At 40.5% G+C, this 23,291-nt stretch overlaps 1 protein-coding gene and 1 long non-coding RNA gene across 4 annotated transcripts in view; one reads left to right on the top strand and one right to left on the bottom strand.

Annotated features, from left to right (window-relative positions):
- The window catches only part of LOC138794768 (uncharacterized), a 77,963-nt gene extending 56,266 nt beyond the window's left edge, over window positions 1–21,697 (bottom strand). For all 3 annotated transcript variants that reach the window (XR_011363493.1, XR_011363495.1, XR_011363494.1), the window contains exons 1-2: window positions 21,518–21,697; window positions 8,320–8,513 (exon numbers count right to left, since the gene is read on the bottom strand). This is a non-coding gene — a long non-coding RNA (uncharacterized lncRNA). The remainder of the gene's footprint in view (window positions 1–8,319; window positions 8,514–21,517) is intronic.
- The window catches only part of CDK19 (cyclin dependent kinase 19), a 123,093-nt gene that overhangs the window by 31,377 nt on the left and 68,425 nt on the right, over window positions 1–23,291 (top strand). Inside the window, exons 3-4 of the mRNA XM_069973632.1 lie at window positions 11,582–11,692; window positions 19,261–19,401. Coding sequence (XP_069829733.1) covers window positions 11,582–11,692; window positions 19,261–19,401 — 252 coding nt within the window. The remainder of the gene's footprint in view (window positions 1–11,581; window positions 11,693–19,260; window positions 19,402–23,291) is intronic.

Below are 23,291 nucleotides of genomic sequence, written 5' to 3'. Positions count from 1 at the left end.
GGCTCTGTGTTTGAGGCCTCCCTGACGTGCGCGTCCACATCTCCCGCCGTCTTCCGCGTGCGGGATTGTCATGTGGCGCAGGCGCAGAAGGTGACCGCCGCACGCACAGCCCGCCGATTACACCGGCCGCACCGTCCCTTGTTGCGTGGGACTCTCCGGATGCCTCGCTGCGGCTGTGAAACCCTCCTCACAGCCAGCAGCGAGGCGCAGACATAGAGCGCAGGCGCACCGCGGCGTCCGCCGCGCACTGCGCATGCGCCGAAAAGGACCGCCGCAGTGCGCCTGCGCTCTATGTCTGCGCCTCGCTGCTGGCTGTGAAACTCATGAAACTGAAAAATAGTTACAGGTATGCAGAGAGATATAGGCGGGTTACACACACCTGTAAAGATTGAAAAATGATTATTGGGGGTGACAGTGTCACTTTAAGTTCCCCGTACACCTTTGACTAGGTGTAGGGTGCTGTTTCGAACAACCACCAACAGACAATGTTGATGATGGAAATAGGGGTAGGACGTGATGGAAAATCCCTTTATTCAGGGAGAGATAAACAGCCTAGTCCTCCCAATAGAGAACACAGAAACTCTTGGCCGCGCCAAACACTCCTGTGTATGAGGAGGTCGAACAGCAGACGGGAGTCATAACTAATGGACGAATGATCGTACATCTGTCAGCTATTGAAGGTGTATGTCTAGCTTTACAGTAGGTTCCTTTTGTATGGCTAGTTGGCCAATATACGACCTATGTAATAGGTCCTTTTTAAAGGAACGTATCAGCTGTTTCCTGAACCACAGCTACATAAGAGAGGCATTGGGTCCTTTGCCACAGTGTGCTGTGATTTACTTTCAAGTCCTGCAGTCATAGATTTGACTTTCACTGTGGGGGGGATTTATCAAGACTGGCGTATCTGCACCCCTATGTCGCATGCTAGATTTATTGAGAAGCACACTCAGCATCAGTAAATATGAGGCTGCCCCCTTCATGCCTTAACATGTCCCCACAACACCCACATTGGACAATCATTAAAGACTTATTTTTTTGCAAACTAGGGTTGCATCCAACTTCTCCAGCCACTGGTAGTCAAATGCCGCATGCTCGGGTTTGGATAGACCTGAGCATGGTTGGGTTACGCTCATTTCTAATCTTATTCCTTTATCCCAATTGGGTATACATGCACGAATGGCTGACCTGAGCATTCATGGGTATGTTTATGGGGAGGGCAGTAAAAATTCCTGTTTCCTGTTTGGCCAACAACTTGGAGGTGTGTGACCTAATTTAGATAAAACTGAAGAAGAAGTGACAATTATTTTTCATGCTGTGATAAGAAACAACATTATCTTATTGAAAACATGACCACGAGATGAACAGTAATTATTTATTTTCCTCGAGACATTACGGTTAGATGCTTCAAGAAGAATAGTTTAGTACATTTCTGGACAATGCCTTCAGTATAATCTGTAAAATGTGACTTGTAATATAAACAACCCCCCAGTGCTGTGCAGTCACATTTCCATTTTGTGCTTGTACAGTGAGCAGTGTTAGCTTTTGCTACGTATTCCCCAGACAAAGAATCAAGGGAAGATTAATAGCCTAGCGGAAGATGGGTTAGAAGCAGAGCAATAAAAGTCTAAAAATAGCTGCAAGGATTGTTATTCTCTGCAGTACAATGACACAATAGCTGCTGGATTGTAAGCCGCCATGTTGTCCACTCTGGGGGTAAATTAGAGAGTCTGGACACCCCATATGTATATGCATGTGTATTCTGTAAGAAGATACAAGAGGTGATGCTCATGCTTACTATAAAAAGAAATGTGGCCTCAGGTTAATTTTATTTGCATATAGAATGTCTCTAACAATATTAATAATAAAAATGATAATAATAACAGCAATCTTAATAATTGATTAAAATAAAAAGGAAGGCTAATGATATGCAAGGTAGATTATCATGGGTATCTTTATCTCCCAGTATATAACCCATGCATGTAACTGTATATGACATACATGTTGCAATGTATGCTCATATTACTGATTTTAGAACAGGTGTACTGCAATGTGTACAATATTTTTAAGTTAACATGAGCTCTTGTTATAGAATAAACTGGAATAATATAAGAATGCAAAGTGACGTGCTGTGAAAATCTATTTCTGTTGACAGCCGGCATACTGGGATCCTCCGATACACACTGTGAGTCTATTGGCTGCAATGATTCTGGCCGCAAATGCCTGTGATTAGATTGGGAAGGCAGGCTAGCAACAGCGAGCTGCAGCCAATAATCAGCCCTGTGCCTGGTGATATGACTTTCCCCATAAACACCCAATCTTGTAATGTGCTTTGCATCTATAATTACAGTACTAAGGATTAAGAGGGAAAAGCTGTATTACACAAGGCAATCAGCAGAATGGTTTCAGTGTCTTTGTATCTGTACTTAAATGATCTTAAATAGTATTGCCATTTAGGCAGGAGCTGCATCGTGAAAGAGAGAGAGAATACCTATGTAATCGGGTAGGTGGCTTGTTCTGTATATTGGAAAGGCATTTACTACATACATTTCAGAAAGGCAATCATAAAATCTGTGAAATACTGTGCTCGCGCTTATTTCTAATAACTGTAAAACTATTTAGACCCGAAAAGCAGCATTTCAATAAAGGGATCTGGTATTGACCTTTCCCTGGTCCTCAACTACAACAGTGCCACCAACAGGAAAGTCAGCTACTCTTTTCTAAGTTAACCCTTTCCTTTGAAGGAGATTTTTGGTAAATTTGTAACTCCTCATAATTAAAGAGCCATAACTCCTATATTTTTCTATATACTGAGCCATATAAGGCCTTCTTTTTTACCGGACTAACAGTCCTTTTTAAAGACATCCTTTATTTGATCAAAAAGCGTACTTCAAAACAGAAAAAAATTATATATTTCTGGGCTAAAATTGAAAAAAAAAAACCTTGCAGTTTTGAAACTATTAATGATTTTTTATGTTATCTTTATTCTGTAGATCAGAATGATTACAGTGATACCCAGTTTATAAACGTTTTGAACTCTTTTTACTAACTTTAGAAAAATATATATATTTTTAGAAAACTTAGGGCTTTGAATCGCTATGTTATAATTTCTAGAAACTTGACATTTTCTCTGACCTCCTGATTAGCAATCCAAAATTAACAATTACCCCTGGTTAAACTGTTTATAGGAACCAAATTTAGACTTTTCTGGTATATTGCTGACTGATCTTACAAACTTGCAATATTTATTCTATATACAGTAAAATAATATTTTATCAATATAATGTTTGCACGTAATCACTGTCATCATCACTGTATATCTTACAACTATAATAAGCAATCATTAGATTGATTATACTGATCAATGCTATGCTCAGACTTAAGGCAGACTCAATTAGGAGAGACACCATGGCTTCAACCGAAGGTAAGTATAACCGTCCGGCAGTCATAGCAAACCATTTTTTTGTTGTGGGAGTGCTGATTGGACCCCTGATAGGTCTGGCACCTGTCAGGTGACTCTCGGCATGCTGCTATCAATATTGATCTGTGCATGCAGAGGGATAAAATGCTGGAATCGGACTGAAGTCCTCTCCCGGTAGTTGCAGGCAGGTGTTATCTGTAACATACAGCCGATTCCCACCACACGGACCGCCGTAAAAGGTTAATCCTGTTAAAATTAAAAGGAACACATTTTAGTAGGTATAAGATATGGTTGTTAGCTCTCTCCCACAGACAATTTGACTTGAATACTGCTGGCTGCTTGTAGAAATACAAGAATTTGTATTTCACTTTTCATTGCATAAAACTGCCGAAATAAATACTGCCAAAAATTCTTTAAAATAAATAAATAATAATAATAATAATAATAATAGTTTGCCATGAATAATGAGTAAAACAAATCTGAAGACTTTTTATACAAAATTGGTTTACATTTTACATTGTGGTTATCAGATAACAGATGCACAATGCAAATCTACACAATCTTCATCGGAAAGTAATGCAGTGTTATTAGCTGCCTTAAAAGGTCACAAGCAGGAAATTACTTCAGACATTAGTTACTAAGGCCCTTTAACACAGTTCCTTTTTATCATGCAAACGAGCGTTCCTACGAATTTTTTATGCGGTCATTTAAAGTGATGCTGTACCCACAATCTGCCCCAAAAACCACTTGTACCTTTGGATAGCTGCTTTTAATCCAAGATCTATCCTGGTACCCGTGCCCTAGGCTTGCACCGTCCCTCCTCCCCGCTCTCTACACCTTTAGGAATGCCCCAGGCAGGATTTCTCCTAATCATCACTTGTCTGAACACTGCACATGTGGTGGATCATTAAGGCCCATGTGTAGTGTTCAGACAAGTGATGAATAGGAAAAATCTTGCCTGGGGCATTCCTACAGGTGTAGAGAGCGGGGAGGAGGGACAGAGGGGCGGTGCAAGCCTTGGGCACGGGTACTCTAGGTACTCTAAGTTTAAAAGTTGTTTTTTTAGGACAATAACTGCATCACCTGCTGAACGGACCTCAGGACAGATCTTGGATTAAAAGCAGCTATCTGACGATACAAGCGGTTGTTTGGGGGGGGGAGGGGGCAGATTGTCGGTACAGAGTAACTTTAAATTATCTTCGGCCACACATTGCTCTGTATAAACAATTGGTTTATACCCCCTTCACTGCACCCTTTCACATCACACTAGTGCACAGGATATGAGAGGAATGCTTTGTGGGGTTTCTCCGCACATACCAGATGCAACCTACCCAAGCTGAAAAAACCCTGGCCTTGCGTACAGACTTTGTACTGGAGGTATTGCACCACCAATCGGTGGCCTGATCCATTTGAACTTTATACCTCCCATGTTGCCAGCAGACTTGTGGACACCCCAAAGTACCCTGCTCCTGTGAACACTGACGCTAGCTCTTTGACATCCATGGTTTCATCCCTGTCATCCACCTAGAAACGGATCATACGGTGTAGTGTAGTGTTACTAGCTTGACTTCCCACACCAACCTGTCCTCCACCATCTTGCCGCAGAAACTGTAATACAGACCTGGCTGCAGGAAGATATCCGGTTCTAATGAACCTCCCTTAACCATTACAGTTGCACTTCCCAACGCTCTCTCTGGCGTATTGCTGGCTAACAATGGCCAATATAACAAGCCCTACTTATACTGTGCTTGGACTATAACCAGGCGGACTTTGACTTGGACTGCACTACGTACTTCTCTCCACTAGGTGGCATCAAAGTCCTTTGACTACTTTCCTATGCAGAGACTCTCTATCTTATTTTTTAGGACCTCTATGTTAGTGGGCTACTAATAATAGACCTGTCCCACAATATTTTTCCTGAGAGGTCTTAGGCCTAATTTTTTAGCTGTACCCTAGAGGTAGACTGCACAATGTTTCTTGCTTATGAGCAGTTCTTTGTAATTTCCTGCAGCTGTTGGTTAATCCTAGTGGTGGGACACTGAGCGTGGTTGCATTTTATCACTTCTCTCCATAGCGGATTTGTCTTCCACCATAAAACCTTTTTCATTAGTTCTCTTGCTGCACCCTGACGTATGGGCAAATACCTTTCCAAACTTTCACCACAGATGGCAGGTAAATCACAAAAGAAAAATGCTCAGGACCCCAAGGCTTCTGCTTTGTTTTTTAACAGCAAACGGTCTTTGGATGATAAAATTTAGCATTTTAAGGCCTTTTCGTTGAAAGTGACAGCCAACTGTAAACTATTCATCCATATCTGTGTGATGGAAAACAGTCGACAAATCATCTTTACAGATTCTGATGCAGCGATTTCCTATGTAACAATAAAGCCTGCTGGGAGAACGCATCGGATATATTCCCCTCATCTCTTCTATGCCTACCCTTGTGGGCATTGCCATTGTACAATTTAGAGAATGTCTCTGTTGTATTACATTTCATTGCTACTCTTCTGACCCACGTAAAACAATGCAAACCCTTGATAATACTTTTTCTTCTCTTGTAAAGGAGGCTCACTCCTGTTTGCTTCGTACTAGCGAACACTCTTTTTTTAACGGGTCGTCCAAAATTAAAACTATAATTGTGTTAGATCACGCACCCATAAAATTGCAATAGTGGCTGCCTCCTCAACATTGCCTACCTACCTCCATACCCACTGGGGGAGTTTTTTGGATGATAATGTTTTGTCAATGCTGAGCATACCACTTCTATGGCAAACATCTAAACTGGTAGTAAGAGGAAACATAGGGACAAATTTCTCAAATTCACCTAGCGCAAACTTGAAAATTATCGCAAATTTTTGCGTACACCTCTTGATAAATCCAGTGGTATGAAACCAGGGAAATTTAACCTTAGAGCTGTGCAAAAAAATAGCGGTCATTGATAAATGTACCCTATAATCTTTTATCTTATATACTGCAAAAAAGAATACCGAAATACTGCAAACTCCATTTTGACCCATTGAAGGCTAGCCATGCCTACCTTGTTACTGCCTTGGAATCTAATAAGACTGCTTACTTGGAAGCCAAAGGTTTATTAGATACCTTTACTCCAGCACAGGCCAAACTTAGGTTTAAATATGCAGACAACCGCTATTACACACTGGGGGGGGCGCTGGTAAGATGCCCAACAAGTTAGCTCGCCTCGTTACACCTTTTACATCGGATACACCATTCTGTGAGTCAAACACTCACATAGTGGCGACAGTACCACCTCCATGTTAAGCATAGGAAAAGCTTTTAATAATTAATACACATATCTATATGTGGCACGGCCATACAACTATTCTTCTCAGTCTTGATGCTGAGGAACAGTTTGATTTTGTTAATTTTGTTATACCCCACTTCTACTACCGAATCTCCAGAACTGGGGAGGATTTCATGGTATCTGTTTTGGGGCTAATGAGATCAAAATTAGACTGGGAACTGGGAGTTTTCCAGGATTGGATCCAGTTTTTCCCAGCATCCTGGGAGTGGCCAGGAGCGGAGCAGTGCTGAAAGGCAGTCCGCTTCATGAGGAGAGCACTGATCAAACGAACCACTTTGCTTCGTTTAGATGAACGATTCGCTCATCTATAACAATGCCTACACTAAGATTTAAACTATTCCGGAGCAGTAAATAGGATAAAAGATCCTGATTCCAAATTGCTACTCTTTTGCATTTTACTGCTGTAAGGTTACAAACTGGGCATGCTGATGCATAGAGACGACTACTTAGCTCAGGAGTATAATGGAGAGGACTACTTAAAGCAATTATCGGCCTAAACAGCTGTTAATTAGCCAAGTAAGGTCTATAATCGTTTAGTGTAATGGCGCCCTTACAACTGCCCTCCCATTAATGATTGTCTGAACAGTATGGCAGTACCCACATAGTTGATCAAATGGTATCTCAGGATACTTCATCTCTATTAGGCCCTCCAGTAGACGTAACATTGCCTTAGCATGAAGAGGTTTTAATTAGAGATGAGCGCAAGTCTAGCATGCTCGAGTCTGATCGCTTGGTATTTGAATACCGTTGGCTGAAGAAGTTGCATGCAGTCCTAGGGAGTCCATACTTCCAACTTCCTCAGCCATTGGTATTCAATGCTGAAGGATTGGACTCCAGCATTCTCAACGCGCGCTGATCTCTAGTATTAATGTATTAACTGGAAATGTTCAAGTATGGCTCACAAAGCTATAGTGGGACAACCATCTTTTATATTTAATGCATAGCCCATCTATTGTAAAGGCTGTAAGTGGGAATCAGTACAGGATCAGTAATACAGTGTGTTTGCAGTTTTACATTCTTTTTATGAAGTGGTGCTTGAAGGATGCTATACATGACATGTACAAAGTTGCCCTAATTACAATGCTGCATGAAGTCACTTTATCTGCTCAGCATTTCCACATGGCTGAATGTTTCGTTGTTTTCAGATGCCCAGATGTTCAGTTATATAATCAAAGGACACAAAGTATTGCCAGCTATGCTCAGCAAAGCGGCTTTAGAAAATCCACTGAAAATAGCATGTTTTTCAACTAGTGTAGAAATTGAGATTTTTTTTAATCTTTTTGATATCATTAGTTTTTACAGGAATAGTAAATGGCTAATGACCGGGGTTTCACCCTGAACAAATATGTTCACAGATCATGGGAATAAACGGCTTCAACCGGATCTGAACCACGGTATATATCTAGGTATAATAAAAATGTTCTGAAAAGATACCAAAGATTGAAGGAACAACATTAACTAGTATTATTGCTATTATGTATAATGGATTAGACTTCTCTAGATGGATGGTGAGTTGGATTATAGGGGTTATCCAGAATTAGAAAACATGGCCAACTATCTTCCAGAGAAAGCAACCTCACCTGTCCTCTGTTTGGGTGTGGTTTGTAGCTCAATTCCATCGAAGTAAACAGAGCTGAATTGTAATATCACACACGACCTGTGAACAGGGGTAGTGATGTTTTTGCCACAAAGTAACTTTTTTTTTCTCCATGAAATAAAGGATCATTAAGTCACTTGGTATAATATAGCCCAGCATGCAGCTTTATTCAGACAGCTGGAAAAAAATAAAAACAGTAAACAGCAAGCATACCTTTTAACTTACAACATTTACTATCATTATTACCCCATCCAAATCAGATCTAAAAATGGAACAGAATAGGACAATGTTCACATTATGTTAAGGGGCTACATTTAGAATATATGTAAGGGAGATTTCTTGCCAATGTGTCAAGCCTCAAATTATGGAAGCAGTGCCATGGAATGAACTTTGGAATTCCCGGCATCATTATTTATCACCCAAAGCTGTTTAACTCCTCCACGTCAGCAAACTGTGTATACATATGTTTCTACTGCACATACCCAGTGCAGTAGGAATGTACATATACATTTCTCATTGAGGGGCTGTACATGTGTGTGGGACCGCTGCAGTGAGAGAGTGAGATCAGTGTCCCAGGAGTCCAGCATAATGACAGGCAGCTGCAATCCCGCAACTGCCTGTCATTAACCTCTTAAACACCGCAATCTATAGCATTGCGGCATTTAAGGTACTCAGTGACAGTACAAGCCCCTGTCACTGACTGATCGAGACCCCCGCAGTATGGCTGATTGCTTGTACAGACGGGCAGAGGTAAATCACTTACCTCAGTCCTGCTGGATCGGCATTCTATGCATAGAGTCTGCTGTCAGTCAACCGCTATGCATAGATCATCGCATAGAGCATAGCATAGAGCAGTATTTGCAATCTATTGATTGCATGTTTTAAAGTGAAAAAAGTGTAAAAAAAAGTTTTTAAAGTATTAAATAACCCCTTATAAACCCCCCTCCCAATAAAAGTTTGATATACCTCCTTGCCCATTCTAAAAATAAAAAAAAGGATTGCTGATTTTTTAAAATTATATTAATAAAAAGTGATCAATATGATACCAATAAAAACTAGAGATCATGGCGCAAAAAATGACACCCCTACCAGCCCTGTAGTTGGAAAAATCAAAGCGTTATGGGGAGGAACATTGCATTAATTTGACCAGGACATCTGTGCATCAATGGGCTCAGTCTTGAAGGGGTTAAATCTTTGTGCTACTGTACTGACATGCTGTGTCCTATTTTGTTTATTAGTATGTATTCAGTAGGGTAAATCAGAATACTTTTAGACTGCAGAATGCTTTGAAATCTTTTTGATATGTATGCACAAATGTTTTTGTGAAAGATAAATAGGACTTCCCAGCATACTTACTCCTTCCAGCTAAATTGTTGCTGTTCATATGATTTCATGTCTAACACATGAATAATCACATGAAATTGTTGCTACAGATAAATAACTATACAAGAAATTGTTGCTACAGATAAATAACTATACAAGATGACTTGCCATGTGCTCCATAATAAAATAAGTTGCTTTAATCCTTCATTATATGGGAAAAGAGTTGTGAACTCAACTAAACATTGTGTCTCTGCTTTAAATAGAAAACAAGTCTTGTATAAAAGAAACTTAAAGGGGGTATTCTCATTTCAACTAATATAGTTATACTTTAAGGGCTTGTGAAGTAATTATTTTTGCAAATCCATTAATTTAGCTAACTGGCCTGCGTCTCTTAATATGTCTGCTATTTCTCTGCTCCGGTCGACAGCTTGTTGTTTAAGCTACCGACCACCACTCTGCTCATTGCATCAACCAGACCACTGCTTTTAGAGTGGGGAGGTGGTAGGTAACCTTGACAACAATGGGAGGGGGGGGAATCAGGAGAAGGAGGCAAATTTGTTAAATTAATGTATTTGCAAAAATATTCAACTTGATGAACCCTATGGCTGGGTTCACACTATGTATATTTGAGGCTGTATTTGGTCCTCATGTCAGGTCCTCATAGCAACCAAAACCAGGAGTGGATTGAAAACACAGAAAGGATCTGTTCACACAATGTTGAAATTGAGTGGATGGCCGCCATATAACAGTAAATAACGGCCATTATTTCAATACCACAGCCGTTGTTTTAAAATAACAGCAAATATTTGCCATTAAATGGCAGCCATCCACTCAATTACAACATTATGTGAACAGAGCCTTTCTGTGTTTTCAATCCACTCCTGGTTTTGGTTGCTATACAGCCTCACAAATACAGCCTCAAATATACATAGTGTGAACCCAGCCTAAAAGTGATTCTAATGAAATTTCAAGCGGAGCCTGCACTGCAGCCTCCGCTTGAAGTTCTGCCTGTCCTATTCATTGAATAGGATGCTTCATGCGCCCTCTGTGGGCTCCACTTGAAATTCTGCAAGAATACTGTGTGTGAGAGGGCCCTTAAACTTTAACTTTTCACCTATCCACAGCTAGGAGAATGCGGGGAATACGACCTATGGAGCTACTAGAAAGAGCGGAGCACTACTTCTAACCTGCTGATAGTTTTCCATTAATGTGTGCTATGTAGTCATGGACATGCCACCTTGGTGCATAAGAGTCTTGGCTCTGAGCACATGTTTCCGCTTGGCCAATAAGGATTTCAGTTGATAAGACATCAGTGTACTGTCAAACCAAGGCTTCCTCATGTGTATGGTTTTGGGGAGAATTAGATTGGCTATGTTAGTTTTTATCCACTGATATAGAAAATAAAGATTATACATACACCTGCCTGTCCAATATAAACATGAATGTAAAATGTACTTACTTTTTACTATCTTTCATATTATGTTTTAATGTATTTAGGCCGCTTCTTTAGGCTGGGTTCACACTCAGTATATTTCAGGCAGTATTTGGTCCGCAAGTCAGGTCCTCATAGCAACCAAAACCAGGAGTGGATTGAAAACACAGAAAGGCTCTGTTCACACAATGTTGAAATTGAGTGGATGGCCGTCATATAACGGTAAATAACTGCCATTATTTCAATATAACAGCCGTTGTTTTAAAATAACAGCAAATATTTGCCATTAAATGACGGCCATCCACTCAATTACAACATTATGTGAACATAGCCTTTCTGTGTTTTCAATCCACTCCTGGTTTTGGTTGCTATACAGCCTCAAAAATACAGCCTCAAATATACGTAGTGTGAACCCAGCCTCATAATGGCTATTACTAACAGACTTTTGTACCCTTGTTAACTATGTTTTTTTTTTCTTTTTTTCACTTAGCTGTTGCGCGAATTAAAGCATCCAAATGTGATTGCTTTACAGAAAGTATTCCTGTCTCACAGTGATAGGAAAGTGTGGCTGCTGTTTGATTATGCAGAACATGATCTGTGGGTAAGTTTGCATTTCACTTACTTTGTTTTCATATTTGAATATATGTTAATTATAGTTATATATAGCGCCAACATATTCTGCAGCACTTTACAATTCTGGGGATGCATATATAGACAAAATCAGACATTACAGAGATATACATACAAAAGGCAGAAAGGCTAAAGTACTTAAAGGGGTTTTCTTATGCTACGTTTACACGGAACGATAATTCGCCCAATTGTACGATTGACTATGTCGGAGTAACGTGTTTTTTTTGTTCATAACGATCAGCGTTTAGACGGTACGATATATATCGTAAGGAAAATTCGTTTTGCGATCGCTTAAGCCTATCTCACACATTGGTTAAATCGGCAAACGATTGTTTACACGGAACAATCTGCAAAATTTTTGCGAACGATCAACGACGATTTGAGAAGTTGAACGTTTTCGCGCTTGTCGTTTGATCGTTCACAGCGTTTACACGTACGATTATCGTTCAAATTCGATCGTTATTGTGCAAATTCGCATGATAATCGTTCCGTGTAAACGCAGCATTATTAAAACTTATTAGTCCCTATCCATAGGATAGGGGAGAAATAGGAGATCCCCCGAAAATAAGACATAGTGTCATTGTTGCACAATATGATAATTTGACAATGGCATAAACAAGATCCAGACTAATATGTTGGCAAGATCAGACAGGTAGTACCAAAATAACCATAGCCCATGTACCACAATAGTAAATCCACTTACACTGAATAAGTGACAGACTCAAGCAAAGACTACTAACAAGTAGAGTAGAATAGTAATTTTGCACCATTGTACTTTGTTAGTGGTACATTCAGCAGCCATTATATAGTGAAAACTCATTTTCAAAATTCTGTCTCGTTTTTCTTGCAAGGGCCCAGGAATCGCTGTGTAGCTCCAGTCTAGTGTTGACATGATTGGGTAAATGTGCTTTTACTTTTTAGAATATAAAAGGGCATAGAAGCAACACATTTTAATGAAAATTTTGAAATATAATTCGGTTAATCTTTGGGAAGAGTATGGAATATTGTTTCTTACAATAAATATATATATATATATATATCAGGGATGGTCCGAACCGAGTTCGGATCGGGTTCGTACGAACCCGAACCCTCGGCAATGACTCCTGCTGTCTGCCCGCTCCGTGCAGCGGGCGGATCCAGCGGGAGGACCGCCTGGAAAAATGGGATACAGCCATAGCCATAGGCTGTATCCCATTTTTCCAGGCGGTCCTCCCGCTGGATCCGCCCGCTGCACGGAGCGGGCAGACAGCGGAAATCATTACCGAGGGTTCGGGTTCGTACGATTGGTTCGGACCATCCCTAATATATATATATATATATATATATATATATATATATATATATATATATATATATATATATATATACATACACTACCGTTCAAAAGTTTGGGGTCACATTGAAATGTCCTTATTTTTGAAGGAAAAGCAATGTACTTTTCAATGAAGATAACTTTAAACTAGTCCTAACTTTAAAGAAATACACTCTATACATTGCTAATGTGGTAAATGACTATTCTAGCTTAAAATATCTACATAGGTGTATAGAAGCCCATTTCCAGCAACTATCACTCCAGTGTTCTAATGGTACAATGTGGTTGCTCATTGGCTCAGAAGGCTAATTGATAATTAGAAAACCCTTGTGCAATCATGTTCACACATCTGAAAACAGTCTAGCTCGTTACAGAAGCTACAAAACTGACCTTCCTTTGAGCAGATTGTGTTTCTGGAGCATCACATTTGTGGGGTCAATTAAACGCTCAAAATGGCCAGAAAAAGAGAACTTTCATCTGAAACTCGACAGTCAATTCTTGTTCTTAGAAATGAAGGCTATTCCATGCGAGAAATTGCTAAGAAATTGAAGATTTCCTACAACAGTGTGTAATACTCCCTTCAGAAGACAGCACAAACAGGCTCTAACCAGAGTAGAAAAAGAAGTGGGAGGCCGCGTTGCACAACTAAACAAGAAGATAAGCACATTAGAGTCTCTAGTTTGAGAAACAGACGCCTCACAGGTCCCCAACTGGCATCTTCATTAAATAGTACCCGCAAAACACCAGTGTCAACATCTACAGTGAAGAGGCGGCTGCGGGATTTTGGGCTTCAGGGCAGAGTGGCAAAGAAAAAGCCATATCTGAGACTGGCCAATAAAAGAAAAAGATTAAGATGGGCAAAAGAACACAGACATTGGACAGAGGAAGACTGGAAAAAAGTGTTGTGGACGGATGAATCCAAGTTTGAGGTGTTTGGATCATAAAGAAGAACGTTTGTGAGACGCAGAACAAATGAAAAGATGCTGGAAGAATGCCTGACGCCATCTGTTAAGCATGGTGGAGGTAATGTGATGGTCTGGGGTTGCTTTGGTGCTGGTAAGGTGGAAGATTTGTACAGGGTAAAAGGGATTCTGAATAAGGAAGGCTATCACTCAATTTTGCAACGCCATGCCATACCCAGTGGACAGCGCTTGATTGGAGCCAATTTCATCCTACAACAGGACAATGACCCGAAACACACCTCCAAATTGTGCAAGAACTATTTACAGCAGAAGCAGGCAGCTGGTATTCTATCATAGGTAATGGAGTGGCCAGCGCAGTCACCAGATCTGAACCCCATTGAGCTGTTGTGGGAGCAGCTTGACCGTATGGTACGCCAGAAGTGCCCATCCAACCAATCCTACTTGTGGGAGCTGCTTCTAGAAGTGTGGGGTGCAATTTCTCCAGCCTACCTCAACAGATTAACCGCTAGAATGCCAAAGGTGTGCAATGCTGTAATTGCTTCAAAAGGTGGATTCTTTGATGAAAGCAAAGTTTGATGTAAAAACAATGTTATTTCAAATACAAATCATTATTTCTAACCTTGTCAATGTCTTGACTCTATTTTCTATTCATTTCACAACGTATGGTGGTGAATAATTGACTTTTTCATGGAAAACACAAAATTGTTTGGGTGACCCCAAACTTTTGAACGGTAGTGTGTATGTATGTATGTATATATATATATATATATATATATATATATATATATATATATATATATGTGCCAAACAACTTGCCTCCTACACCCTTACATAGAGACAGAGAAATAGTCATGCAACATCAATGGGGCTCATTATAAGGGGTATTTCTGCAGAAAACTGTGTGTGAGCTGTTCATTCTGTCTCCACTTTTAACCCCCTCCTCTCCCCTCCCTTACAAGATGGCTTATGTAAACAGTGTTCCTGGCCGGCTGCACTTTGCGTTCTGTAATGCCGGGAGGGTTAATCACAATGAACTCACCAGCAACTTGACCACAGATGAACCCTCCTGGCTTCACAGAGTGCAGAGACAGATGGAGAGCGAGTTGTTTATATGAGCTCTCTTAAAAGAGAGGGGGGAGGAGGGAGTTCAGTGTGGAGACGGAATGAACAGCTCACACAGTTTTCTGTGTCTTCAGCAGAAAGCAGCATACTCAGAACTTGGGGAAGGGGACTGAAACAATAATAACAAGTGTGGAACGAATTGTTAGTCTCCAGGAGTGAAATGATTCAACATTTATTTTACCTGAGCGGAATATACCTTTAACCCTTTAAGGACGAGCCAATTTTCATTTTTGTGCTTTCGTTTTTCCTCCTTGTTTTCAAATGGCCCTAGTGCTTGCATATTTTCACCTACAGACACACATGAGCCCTTATTTTTTGCGACACCAATTATAATTTGCAATTACAAACTTAATTTTTCCATATATATGTGTTTATTACATTTATTACATTTTTTTATGGATTTGATGTAAACAAAAATGAGCAATTTTGCACTTTGGCGGGTTTTTGCGTTTACGGCATTTACTGTGCAAGATCAGGAATAATATAATTTATTAGTTTGGGCGATTACGCATGCAGCGATACTAAATGTGTTAAATTTTTTCATTTATTTATTTTTATTTATAAAATGGAAAAAGGGAGTAACTTAAACTTTTATTATGAGAGGGGATTTTATATTAACCCTTTCACGTGCTGGGGTCGTGATTGGACATCAGCTCATGGGATGATAAAGTTCCCATAAGCTGATGCCCGTAGGTCTGCCCTCTCTCCACTGTCTCCTGCCGCTGTTACTATCTTGTGGCAGGGGAGAGAGGGGAGGGGGCAGGGCTCTCTCTGCACCGGAGCGCGGGGGATGACACACGCGCAGCTTCTACGCCTGTGTCATCCAAGAGCATTAATTAACGTCGCTGCAGCATCGGGCATAGGCTGCAGCAACGTTAATTAAAGTGACTCTGTACCCACAATCTGACCCCCCAAACCACTTGTACCTTCAGATAGCTGCTTTTAATCCAAGATATGTCCTGGGGTCCGTTCGGCAGGTGCTTCAGTTAATGAAATAAAAAACAACTTTTAAACTGGCCCTTTGACCGTAGCTTACATGGTGTATGCATTAGGCTGGCACAACCTCTCTGTCCCTCCTCCCCACCCTCATCATTAGGAATGCCCCAGGCAGATTGCCTCCTATACATCAACGGTGAGAGGGCGGCAAATGGGCTGGATCGTTAAGGCACCTGTGTAGTTTTCACTGCAGAGGAATAGGAACAATGGTGAAGAGGGTGGGGAGGAGGGTCAGAGAGGTTGTGCTAGCCTAATGCATACACAAACTAAGCCACGACCAAAGGGCACGGGGCTGCCAATTTAAAAGTTGTTTTTTATGACAATAACTGCTCACCTGCCGAACAGACCCCAGGACAAATCTTGGATTAAAAGCAGCCATCCGAAGGTACAAGTGGTTTGGGGGGGTCAGATTGTGGATACAGAGTGGCTTTAATAGTGGGGTGGCGGGAGGGGGTTAATAAAAAAAACTTTTTTTTTTTTTACATACATTAATTAGAAGTCCCCCTACACAATTACACAGATCTCTCATAGAGATCAGAAACCAGTGTTTGTATAACAACCGCACTCGACTTTCGGACCAGTATTTATAAAGCCATCTTTTTATTTTTATAATTCATATATTATCTTCAAAAAAGGATTCTCATCACACATAAATTAGTACACCCAATCGGGACGTTTCGGTCATAAGACCTTTGTCAACCAGGTATCTGTGAACAGTAATATGTATATACATTAATCTCAATAAAAAAAATTTTTACAAAAAAATCTTTTTTGTATGTATATGAATAACAGTATATAGAGTTTACTTTATATCATAGAGGAAATCACCTATTCATGTCAATGAAAACAACACCAATCAAATCTGCTAGTGACTGTTCATAGCAACATTTTAGTCATATTTAGCAGTGCAAACTGGTATGATAATTCTCATGTAACAAAATCATGATTGTATATTATCTGCTTTAACATGCTTAGGTAGGCGGCTCATATCATACTCACACTACATATGGTATGAAAGATAGGAGGTGTGTCCAAAAGAACAGGATGCCTGGTAAAGTAAAAGCATCAGATTAGACAGAGTCTGTATAGTGGATGAAGGTTACTACAGAAATAATAAAGTCCATTTACCTCAACCATGTTGTGAGTAGATGTGGATGGCGGCCGGAGCGCTGTTTAAGCGTCCGGTCAAGGTTTATAAAGGGTGTAGGTGTGCTATAATTAAGGGTGTCCACCAATCATGTCCTGTCTGTATGTCATGTGATCGTGATGCCATCCGGTCTCTTGATGTCTATGTGAGCCGGCCGGGATCGCTGCCGGGCTGCGTGTCAAGTGATTCAAGCCTTAATCTGGTACTCATCTTAGTCATGTAAAAAATTTTTTATTGAGATTAATGTATATACATATTACTGTTCACAGATACCTGGTTAACAAAGGTTTTATGACCGAAACGTCCCGATTGGGTGTACTAATTTATGTGTGATGAGAATCCTTTTTTGAAGATAATATATGAATTATAAAAATAAAAAGATAGCATTATAAATACTGGTCCGAGAGTCGAGTGCGGTTGTTATACAAACATTGACTTTTTCTTGATCAACCTGCACCAACATAGACTGAGTGCACAGACATAACATATTACATAGATCAGAAACCGGCGCTGATCAAGGGAGCAGGGTGGTGTTTTGAAAAATGGACCATGCCACTGTGACCGCTGTGACTTGGTACCTTTGCTTTAAAGTGACACTGTCACCCCCATTTTGCATTCTGAATTCTCTACACAGGTGTAATGGGTAAATTATTTTATATCATACGTCATGGTGCTTGTTCAAGTAAAAAGTGATCTTTTATCTTTGCTTCACGGCAACAGCGACACTTAGCCCCCGCCCACAGCCCCGCACCTCAGCACATAGGCCTAAACCCCTGCCCTCAAAAGTCAGTAAATGTACTGACCTGCTTCAGATGTTCACTGTTTACACAAACAGTGACCGGGAGCTGCAACTAAACTTTCAGCTGATAGCTGACATTTTAATGTAACTGCCACTGGGCCCCCAAAGGGGGTCCAGCATCGGCAATTGCCGGCATTGGTGGATCAGTAACGGTAATTGGTGTTGTAAAAAACACATAGGATTACATTGGAATCTCTGGAAAGAAAATGCTAATTTTTACTTTTCACTCTTACTTTGCAGTTATTCCTGTGAAATGCCCAAAGCGTTAAATAACTGTATGAATGTAAATCTAAATACTTAAAAGGGTGAAGATTTCAAAATGGGTTGAATTGTGAGGTTTTTTAGTATACAGGCCTCTAAAATATACTACAAAACTGAACTGGTGCCTAAAGGATTTCTGAGTTTGAAATTTTCACGAACATTTTGAAAATTGCTACTAAACATTTACGGCCTCTAACATCCCAAATAAATAAAAGCATGTTCACCAAATTCCTTTAAAATAAAGTAGACATGTTATAGATATGAATTAATAAATAATGAATGTAGTATTACTATTTTTCTTATTGGCAGAGACTTTCAAATGTAGAGATCATTTTGGAGTTATTTACTAAAAAATTCTAAAGCTATCAACTCAAATTTACCACTAACATTAAGTAGAATATGTCACAAAAAACAATCTTGGAATCAGAAGGATTGGTAAAAGCATTCCCAAGTTATTGATGAATAAAGTGACACAGGTCATATTCATAAAATTTGCCTTGGTCCTTAAGGGGTTACGGTCAGCCTGTTCTTATGGTTGGTGAGGGGGTGGGGCCTATGTGCCTATGACGTCATGGAAGGTTGGAGCCAATGATGGTGCTCTGGGCGGGGCTAAATGTCGCTGTTGCCGTGAAGCCCCGCCCACTTAGCACAATCTGCAGTTGATAAAAGATCACTTTTTACTTGAACAAGCACCATGACGTATGATATAAAATAAGGTATGAAAACTGCTAAATTTACCTTTTACACCTGTGTAAAGAAGTCAAAATGCAAAAAGGGAGTGACAGTGTCACTTTAAGTTAATTCTTCAGAATGGTGACAAGGTGATTTTTATGCTCATACTGTTGTTATTAACCTCTTAACGACGCATGCTGAGCATTATTTGGTTTATTTTTCCTGGCTGAACATGTTTGCACTTTCTACAAATGCTTGTGCAGATAACCTTTAGATTTGAATACCAAAATTATTTTTTTTTTTACAGCATATCATCAAGTTTCATCGTGCCTCAAAAGCAAATAAGAAGCCCATGCAGCTACCTCGATCAATGGTGAAATCTTTGCTTTACCAGATTCTGGATGGAATTCATTATTTGCATGCAAACTGGGTACTTCATCGAGACCTGGTAGGCAACCACAGTATCCATGCTACCACTACATGTTGTACATGGTATTACCGTATATGAATATTAATCATTCGATTAAAATATGCTAATTACTGACATAAATATGTATATTATTTTTAATGACTGTATCTCAGTCAAGGGTTCCAATGTGTAGTGGGGGGTTTTCTAGTTTGTAATCAACTGAGTGTAAATTCTGTTAAAAAAAAATTGTTGTTAATTGCGTAATTGAAAGGATTGTATCATTAGAAAATAACCTATTTTTTTTATCTATTTTTTTTTTATTAACTTTTTTATACCATACTTTTTATGTAACTACAGAAGCAAATGTTGAAATCTTGCAGTTTTGCTAAGATATACACAATAAATGTATTTCTGAAGCCCATTTGCAGTTTGCTGTGTAGATTTGGAACAGCAGATTAATGACTGCTCTGCTGTATTATACTACTGGAGGCCTAAGTAGGGCAGGATAGCAAGACTACGCACACAGAATAAGTAGGTTTATTTTTCCCTGGAGACGATTTAGATTTATCAAACTGTGTAAAACAGAGACTGGTGTAGACCGCTCACAGCAACCAATCACAGCTTGGTATTCACTTTACAAGAGCTGAGCTATGATTTGTTTTTTTTTATGAACGGTTTATATTTGTTCCCAGTTTACATTCTTTAGTAACGCTGGGTGTAAATTTGTTAACAGTTTTTTTGATATCTGAGTCCCAGGGCCATGAAGCATGCCCACTATTGTTATGACTATACTGGCAGTAAAAGAAAAATAGGTCTTTCTAATTTGGCCTCTCTCAGGGAAAATGATAAAAAAAATAAATATATAAAAGCTCCCTCATTTCCTGACCTGTCTGTTTTAGTAAATTCCTGCATTTCCTATAAAATTATGTGTAATATATATGTGTGTGTATATGCATGTATATATATAATATATATATATATATACTGTATTTTCCGGCGTATAAGACGACCCCTAACTTTTCCAGTTAAAATATAGAGTTTGGGATATACTCAATGTATAAGACTATCCCTCTTCCAACGCACACCAAATAAAATTTTATAAAAAACATCAGACAGCAGCGAGATCTGAGAGGCAGAGAAGGAGGTGCAGTAATACCAGTAGGATACAAGGGCGGGCCAGATGGATGGAAGAGGTGTGTTTTTCGGGGCACAGCACCATTCTTCTGTATCTTTTTTTCCATATCCCATACGCCTACACCTTGCTCTGCCATTCATACAGTCGCCGCATACGGCAGGGATATTGCCGTTTTTGAGCCCCCCCCCCCCCCACCACCATATGCGGCAAATGCAGATTCACCAGTCCAAAGTTTTTCTGCACCCACCCTATAAGACGACTCCTGACTTTTGAGAAGACTTTCCTGGGTTAAAAAGTAGTCTTATACGCAGGAAAATACTGTGTGCATGTATGTATATCTGTGTGTATGTGTATATACAGCTGAATTATTAGCACAGAACACGTCAGTGCTGAACCACACAGAAAAGAAGTGATACGTCCTATTGACTGCCTCATTAAAGTCAGTGATGAGAGCAAGGTTTCAGATGCGGACACTGCTTGGTTTTACCACGGAAAGCACAGTGAACATGCCCTTAGAAGTGACACATAAAGTAATCTTGTCACACACCCCCCTCCATCCACAAGCTTAGATGCTGCACATTCTATATAAACCTGTATAAAACTTGGCAGTTGGGCCATTTTCCCAGCCGGAAGGTGGAGCCCAACTGCTGTGAAGCCTCAACTAGGAGACACTGTTAACCGAAAAAATTAGGCGAGAGTAAGGGGGTTAACAGAGAATTTTGTGTTACCAGTTGGGGATATGTCCCTAAACAGACACAAAGCGAAACAGTGTAAGGACATGCCCCCAAGTAATAACACACAACATAGCTAGTGTTAGTTCATGGGCAATACAAGTATTTTTAAAATAGACATGTAAGAAGAGATTACAGGTCCTCATTTATTTATTTATTTTTTTAATCATGTGATTTCTGTTCCATATACATAACTTAAGTTGTGCCATAAAGCATATTTGGTAAGAATCAGTTGTGTACCACATATATTTGTGTAAAGTAACTTATATCACAGTACTGTTTTTCTTACCCATGGATCTAATCACTTCCTGGTTTCCTCTCTAAACTGTAACCATGCTGTTCCCATGCAACAGAGCACACACTTTTCCACAATCCCCCTTGCTTTCAGGCTAAGCGGATTGGAGACCAACTGCCAGTACTTTCTGGAGATTACAGTTGAACTGATCATGCCTGGCCCACCTTGCTGCGCTGTCATTCTTCAAGACTCACTACCTGTATTCTAAACTACAATTAAAGTGTCACTGTCGTGAATTTTTTTTTTGCAGAAATCAATAGTCCAGGCGATTTTAAGAAACTTTGTAATTGGGTTTATTATCCGAAAAATGCATTTTTATCATGAAAAAGCAGTTTGAAGCTCTCCCCCCTGTCTTCATTGTTCTCCTATGGAGAGAGCTAAAGAAAAGACCAAAACAGGACAACAAAGAGTTAAAGGGGTTGTCCGGCGAAAAAAATTATTCACAGAATAACACACATTAAAAAGTTATACAACTTTGTAATGTATGTTATGTCTGTGAATGGCCCCCTTCCCCGTGTTTCCCCCCACCCACGCTAGACCCGGAAGTGTGGTGCATTATACTCACCGCATGTCGTGTCGTCCACGGTCTCCGATCGTCAGCAGTGACGTCTTCTTCGTAAGTTCGGCGGATCTTCCCGAGTGCCGGCCGCCCTCTGCAGCGTCATCCGAAGCTCAGCCGCGATTGGCTGAGCATAACTGTGCTCAGCCAATCGCGGCTGAGCAGCTGATGACGTGGCCGCGTCATCAGCCGCTCAGCCGCGATTGGCTGAGCACAGTGATGCTCAGCCAATCGCGGCTGAGCGGCTGATGACGCGGCCACGTCATCAGCTGCTCAGCCGCGATTGGCTGAGCACAGTTATGCTCAGCCAATCGCGGCTGAGCTTCGGATGACGCTGCAGAGGGCGGCCAGCACTCGGGAAGATCCGCTGGCCTCCCGAAGAAGACGTCACTACTGAAGATCGGAGACCGTGGTCGGCACGTGACAGGTAATGTATAGCGCACCACACTTCCGGGTACACGGGTGGGGGTGGTGGGACACGGGGAAGGGGGCCATTCACAGACATAACATACATTACAAAGTTGTATAACTTTGTAATGTGTGTTATTCTGTGAATAATTTTTTTCGCCGGACAACCCCTTTAATCTACAAATCCCTCACTCGTTATCTGTTCTGACCATCACCAGTGACCTGTCTGAGCTCGGATTACAGCTGTCACCCAGCTCCGTGCCTGTAATCCTCTGTTATCTGCTTTCTGCTGCCGGCTAACTCCCTCCTTCCTCCTCCCCCCTCCCCTCTCCCTAGAGCAGACTGGGGACGTCTCCTGCAACAAGTCACAATTTTCAGATTTTTCAGAGTGGATGAAAAAGAGGAAGGAGGGGGGGACCTGGGAAAAGGCTTTCTACATGCAGATAATGGCAGATTTGGCTAATAAACCCAATTACAAAGTTTCTTAAAATCGCCTGGACTATTGATTTCTGCAAAAAAAAAAATACGACAGTGACTCTTTAAAGGGGTACTCCTGAATTTCTTTTTCTTTCAAATCAATGCCCTGCAGGAAGTGATGTTTTATTTCCACTCTAGCATGGTGCTCTCTGCGGCCACCTCTGTCTGTTACAAGAACTGTCCAAAGTAGGAAAAAAAGTTCTATCGGGATTTTCTACTGCTCTGGACAGGCGCTGTTATGAACAGAGGTGGCAGCAGAGAGCTCTGTGTCAGTCTGGAAAGAATACACCACTTTCTGCAGGACATACAGCAGCTGATAAGTAC

This window comes from Dendropsophus ebraccatus, chromosome 6 (genome assembly GCF_027789765.1).
Source record: "Dendropsophus ebraccatus isolate aDenEbr1 chromosome 6, aDenEbr1.pat, whole genome shotgun sequence".
NCBI lineage: Eukaryota > Metazoa > Chordata > Amphibia > Anura > Hylidae > Dendropsophus > Dendropsophus ebraccatus.
This window is presented reverse-complemented; position numbering and strand designations above follow the sequence as displayed.